The sequence below is a fragment of the Cryptomeria japonica genome, chromosome 8, assembly GCF_030272615.1.
Source record: "Cryptomeria japonica chromosome 8, Sugi_1.0, whole genome shotgun sequence".
Classification (NCBI taxonomy): Eukaryota; Viridiplantae; Streptophyta; class Pinopsida; order Cupressales; family Cupressaceae; genus Cryptomeria; species Cryptomeria japonica.
Window position 1 is genome coordinate 41,986,498 of NC_081412.1, and position 6,889 is coordinate 41,993,386.

The 6,889-nt window shown below is 34.3% G+C and overlaps 1 protein-coding gene across 1 annotated transcript; it reads left to right on the forward strand.

Annotated features, from left to right (window-relative positions):
• Positions 1 to 1,232: 1,232 nt before the first annotated feature.
• LOC131030437 (RING-H2 finger protein ATL74) lies at positions 1,233 to 2,498 on the forward strand. The gene has a single exon (XM_057961298.2). It carries the CDS (start codon positions 1,511 to 1,513, stop codon positions 2,003 to 2,005), a length of 495 nt encoding a protein of 164 aa, XP_057817281.2. The 5' UTR covers positions 1,233 to 1,510; the 3' UTR covers positions 2,006 to 2,498.
• The last annotated feature ends 4,391 nt before the right edge of the window (positions 2,499 to 6,889 follow it).

A 6,889-nucleotide genomic window follows, 5' to 3' on the forward strand; every position in this document is an offset into this window, starting at 1 on the left:
TTAGGCAATTTTCGTCTTTTGGCAATTTCACAATAATAACGTATGTAAAAGTAATATATGCAAATCAAAAGAGAAAACAAAATAAATGGGATCCATTGATAATATCTCATATTGAGTATAGTTGATGGGTGATAATAGGACAAGGGCACAAAGTAAGCAAGGGCATGAATCTATTTTACAAATTTTAAGCTTTCAACTTATCCCATCTCAAAACCAAGGCATGTCAAGTTAATATTCTTCAACAATGGTTTATTCAGATCAATTTCTACACAAACCCTATAATTAACTCTTAAACTAGAAAACACAAATAAGCTTTACTTGTTACAAAATATTGAAATACTAGAAATAAGATGGAATTCAAACTTCTAAGCCTTGAGATAAAAGACCTTCCCTCATATAAACTTTGTGACATATTGTAACGTAACCTATACAAATTGATAGATTTAAATCTTGAAATAATAGACCTACCCTCAATTATATTGCAACATAACTTTGTATAATAGATATAAAACTACAAGGTACCTAGCCTTTTCCCAAACCTCTTTCATGGGGTATATGGAATACCTATATCAGATTGGTTCTCACCATATTCTTAGAGAAACCAATAAGGATTTTCGACAAACTCGAGTTGTAAAGGGACACCATAACCAAAGAATCTCATCTATTCAACTTTTGAGTGTCTCACGACTCTTTTATATCATCTTTCACGCATTTTTCATACCCTAGAAGACGCATAAAACAAAGTAGGGTATCCCTCATCCGTCTAGCTCGCTTTCATTCACTTCACTCCAAATTATAATATTTTGAGAGCAACTTTAATTTTCCAACCTCGGAAGAGACGAATGTAGTCCTCAAACTACTTATCATCCATTTTCTTTTATGATGGCGATTTGGAAGCAGAAAAACGGAAGTATCAGATGTATACCTTGAAACGCACGGCTCGTCTCTCTTCACCGTACACGCACGTTTAGAAGAAACAGTTTAATTAGGTTAAATAACGTGCTTGAATAGAACAACCCAGAGATTTTCTTTCAGAAGTGGCAAATTCGTGTTTGCCACCAAATCTACCCATTCCATTCGTGTTTGCCACCACATTTTGGAGCTCGCCGATTTGACTTAAAGCAGATTTCTCTTGCCTTCCCGTGGACGCCATGACATCATCTTTTACTGTAGCCATTCTTCTTTTATGTATTTAGTAAACAACCCTATCTTTACAAAGAACCAATCTTCTCCTTTGTTATCTGCTGGTCTTTCTTAGGTATTGTGGATTCATTCTTTCATTTTCTCTTTTCTTTTCTTCTTCTTTTCTGAATCAGAAGTTAATACTATGCAGAACGAATCTTCTCTTATGCAGAACGAATCTTCTCTTGATCTTTCTTAGATCTTGTGGACGCCATTAAAATTCTTCCATTCATTCATTTTTTCTTTTATTTGCCCACTTACAACATTCTTCTCTGGATCGACCAGATTATTCATAATTTCTAGCCCACTGTAAGCTAAGTTCAATACTATGAAGGATATTTTGGGTTTTCCAAGAACAGGAAGAAAGTTATTGAGTGCTCCTTTAAGCTCGCCTGATGGCAATACACTTGTTTATAGTCACGCTAGTTTTGACAGTATGTTGATTATCATAATTGCAGGTTTTATTGTTTCTATGCTATTTGCATGGGTGTTGAAAAGCATTGCAAGCTGTGTCTTCTGTTGTAACAGAGAGGTTGTGGGGATTCATTCATCCCCTGGTTTGGCTCATGCTGAAAATGGTGATTATGGCAACCAGAATTATATGAAGCAAGTTAATGTGAAAGCAGTGGCTACTGTTTTGTATAGCAATATGGGTTCAGAGGTTAAAGATGTGGATTGCCCGATTTGCTTGGCAGAGTTTGTGGAAGGAGAAAATCTGAAAGTTCTGCCACACTGTAATCACTGTTTCCATGCGGAATGCATTGACAAATGGCTGGCTTGCAATCCATCTTGCCCCTCCTGTAGACAATCTCTTCTGCAATAAGTACAAATCAATTTGATTGCCAGATTGTTTCACTGGTTTGCCAAGTAGGACTAGAGCCATGGAAGCCTGGAGAATTGTAACAAGTTTCTAGGAGAATTGTAGCTGATTTAATATTATTGTTCTGACAAGACTCATTTCATCCCTTTGGCTAAAAGCTCAAGTGCTGGGTTAATTTAATTCTGTAACAATGTTTTTTTTGTTCTCTTTTAAGGAATTTGGATTGGCTAGATTTTGCCTTCTTTTTTCTTGAATTGAGGTGAGGAGAGGCGGCTAGGCATATGAGAAGTTTCGAATGGGTGCGTATTAGAAAAACTCACAGCTATCAAGAATAATGAATATATTCAATAAGGAGTTACATCAAAAAGAAATTGGATTGGTTAGGTTTTTTTTGGTGGGGTTGGGTGAGAGAAGGTAGCTGCACATACGAAAAGTTTGGAATGGGTGTGTATCAAAGAGAATTACAGCTGTCAAGAAGGATAAATATATATAATGAGTTCACATCAAAAGAATATGAGATCTATTATATTCTATTTATTAGTGTTTACCATTGTGAAGAATTGTTTATTTTCTTATTAATTTTCGTATCTAGCAATCAATTGTAACTTGTAGGTTATAATTTTTCATTATATTAAAGGTATCTATTTAATCAAAGTAATGTACAATTCTTAACTAAAGGTATCTAAAATATAGAGCTCTACAATTCTATTGACTCAAATATTTGAGGTCTAATTGTAAATTTACAAAAACTGAAAAAATAAAGACATTGTACTCTTGTGGTGGTACTATTACATCTATTGGTATTGATAGCATTATATGAGTTCATACCTTCTAACTCAATTTTGTATAATTGTCTTAAACCAAAAACTAGAAAATTATCACATTGTTCTAATTGATGCAATAAAATTTGTGGTAGAGATCTATAGCAAGTTTATATTCATTCTAGTTTATTTTCTTGCAAATATCTTAGAGAAAAATATTTGTGATAATGATGTGAAATTTTTACAACATGGAATACAAATGTTTCTATATGAGATGAGTATTCTACTTTTGCATTGAATGTTAGTTTAAGTTTGCATAGACTAGTTGAGTTAGTTGTCTCACCTCATGTGGTGTAGACACGTGTCCTCTCTTGTGGAGACACCTTGTGCATGCACACTTGCCACTTGCTCATACACTTGTCAAGTGAGCTACAAGTGTTGCATGATTGGAGGATTAGTTAGTAGTTGTGCCCAACCATCTCACCTCCTTCTCCTTGCCTGCTTATGCAAGGATTTGTTCTCATAATCATTGAGCAATCTTAATCAAACTAAATTGACTTCATTATATTGTGCTTGTTGTTTATCTCTTAGATTCTGGAAATCATTACACATAATATCAAAAAGGTTAAATTTTATTATTTAAGTTTACAAAATTGCAAGCATAGGAATTCTCTATCAATGCATATATAGTCAATATTATCAATCAAAACCATTTACATTATTGAATGATTCAATTATTGAAAATATATAGTTTATATTGATTTTTTATTTATTTTTTCTGGTCTTCCATCACTATGATAGAAAATTACTAAATTTACATAAATTCTTTAAATATATATATATAGCACTAAAGAGTGTACATGCTCTTCGACATCTATAGAAGGCACTCCAAGCTCTTTGGATTTAATTTGCATGTTATATGTTTTGAATACTTAGTATCAAAAACGAAAGGTAAGTCGAAAGTTCTAAATGAGAAATGAGTTTTTGTTAGTGGTAATCACATTTAATAAGCAATATAGGTATATCTTCAACAAAGAAGTATAATTTAGCCCGACGAGGTAGCGTAGTTGTCTTGGGTTGTGCGTTTGCTCCCCATTGGTTCTGAGGCCTTGTACTCACTCGATGGGTCTTGCAAGTGGGTTGCATCTCCAGGACTACTCTCGCCTTGGCCAAGATAAGGTTTCAGGTTTGGGCATTGGGCTAAGACGTAGGGCTACCTGGGTTACCAAAAAAAAAAGTATAATTTTGAATTTATTATATATAGATAAATTATTTTTTAATTATATTATAGTCTTTCAAATATATAGAAAATTATCATTTTAATATTTAAAATAAAAAACTAATGAAAAATTTATAAATAATTGGTTTTTAATATCATATATTCTATAGACAGTTAAAATTGTTTCTTGGTCAATTTTGCTAATCTTCATCATCAATTTCCAATTAATTAAATGAATTTATTGAATTAATTATGTTAATTATTCTTCTATTATTGGTTGAAAAATAATTATTATTTAATCAATATATTCAATCATTCATCTAATATTAATTGGATACATTAAGGGCATGTTCATGGGCCTTCGTATGGTCAATCCATCTAAAGAAAATGATGAAAAAGTGGTATGGATGACACCAGACGAAGGATGGATCAAAATAAATTTTGATGGATAATTAAAAGGGAACCCAGGCCCATCAGAGACAAGATGTGTAGCAAGGGATTGAAGAGGAAATATTCTAGCATAGAGCATATAGAGGCTCAAGGATGGTATGAACAACAAGGTGAAATAAAATGCAACGTTACTTGCAATGAACCTAGCAAGCAAAGTTTTGGTTTCCAAATTGCACTTGGAGGATGACACGTAGATAACCACAAATGCCCTAATCAAAGGAGATGCACAGGAGTGGAAACTAGATAAATTAATAGAATTAATTAAAAATGCCATAGGGGAAAGGAGCCTATAGCGGACATAGGACCAATAACCATCATCTTTTTGTAAACCTCGCCCCCCATTAATAAACATAGTAGGAGCCAAAAAAATGGTAATGGAGGGTCCATTAATAAATATCACATATACCAGTAGTGGATAATTTTTTAGCTTGTTTTACCATAATTAGCCCATTACTAGGACATTTGTGCACCACTACTGGGTCATTTGTGCTTAACTATTGGGGCATTTGTCCACTACTACTGGCTATTTTGAGTTATCTACTATTGGTACAAAGGTGATTATGTATTGGACCACACTATGAAATTTGTACTTTTTGACCTTTGTGCACATAATGAATTCCATAGCGTGCATCATTACTACCCACAAGCCAAAACAATAGCTTTAAGTAGGTAAGCCACATACAGAGAGAACAAAAAAAAAATCATCAAAATCGGATGAATTGTTTAAGAGCTTAAGATGCACAAATTTAGCTATGTCCACTACTGGTTCCTTTCCCCTAAACCTCTTCCAAAATTTCTAAATTTCCCATGTCAGATGTGATGGCAATGAGGTGGAAAACCATCTCTCTGAGTGGGAGGCACAATAAATGAAAGAGAATGAAAAGGAGATTTGGGATGATCTCTATGACAAATAAATTAAGGACGTCAATGTATAGGAGGTAGGAATTAACCATGCGAGGGCAAAATATTGATGATATCTTTTTTAATGCATCGTCATATTTAAGACAATTGGGTTATGTGAGGCAAGCCTTGAACTACTTTGGCCTTGGAAAAAATCATTCATTGTGGAAGCATCGACATGAATAGCACAGCAATCGAGAAAATTGGAAGAAAATACAAGCGAATTTCTCCCTACAAATGGTGAAGCACATGGTAGCATTTAAGGAAAGGTCTCTGAGAAGAGGATGAGGAATGTCTTTGAAATATAATATATCATGTGTCTCTAGATGGTGAGCATTATGTTGGGTGATGATTTTTTGAAGGCAGAGTATAGATTCCACACCAACATTGACATTGCATTTCTTTTTTTAGTGTGGTGCATGGAGCTTAAAACCAAGGAGGAAGCACACTGGCCTATGAACCAATGTATCAAGGATGAATGGAGTTGGGGGGTTGGTACTTTCATTGCCATCACATGATCGAGAGAATAGTTCATAGCTCTAGATGGATATTGGATATTGTTAACCTGAAATGAGGGTTAGCCAATCAATAGCATAGACAAGAAAGTATACCAATGAAACATAACAAAATAAAGATCTAAATGACAAAACAAGTTAATCATCCATCTCCTAAGATTGTTCCATTGTTCTCTATCTCCAAGGATCCTTCAAATCAAGGTGTCCCTCAACTTGGATGAGCACTTGATCTCTAGGATGACTACCTAAAGGATGAGGGATATGTGATCAAAGATCTAAATGCAAAGCAACTAAGATCTTAGTTGTTAGGATAACCGGTGGACAACTGAGAGGGGGTGATGAATCAGTTGTCAACAGATTATAAAACATTAAGCACACAAAACCTTTTACCAAAATGCATAAACCAAATACCAGAATAGAAAATATAATAGTTAAGCACAAACATAAATCATAGAACAATCACCAACCATCCATAACACATAAAATCAATATTTGTATGTGGAAAACCCGATAAAGGGAAAAACCATGATGGGAAGCCTACCCATAGTCAGATAATACTTCTGCAACAAGTATGTGATTACAATAAGAGGGGCATGCATTTGCAGGAAGGCCAACAGCCTAGAGCACACTGCTCATCACAAAAGGAACCTCACTGATTACAAAGAAATCCATACTACAATCCGGAAAGATGAATGAACTACAAGAATAGCATCTCCTATGCCTGAGTACAGTTCCGGTTAAGCTCAATACTGGAGGTCTCAAACCTCTTTCACAAACCCAATTCGATCCCAGTCTACATCTGTATAGAATTTTAAATCAAATTTACCTGCATATGGATACCATAATTCATAATCAATTGTGCCTTTCAGAAATCTAAAAATTCTTTTAGTTGCTACCATGTGTGTCTCCTTAGGACTTTTCTGAAATCTGGCAGCTAATCCAACTGCATGAGCAATATTCAGTTTGTTGTGGACAATATAATGTAGTTTACCTATCATTGACCTGTACTCCTTTTCATCCACTAATGTAGAATCATCCTCCT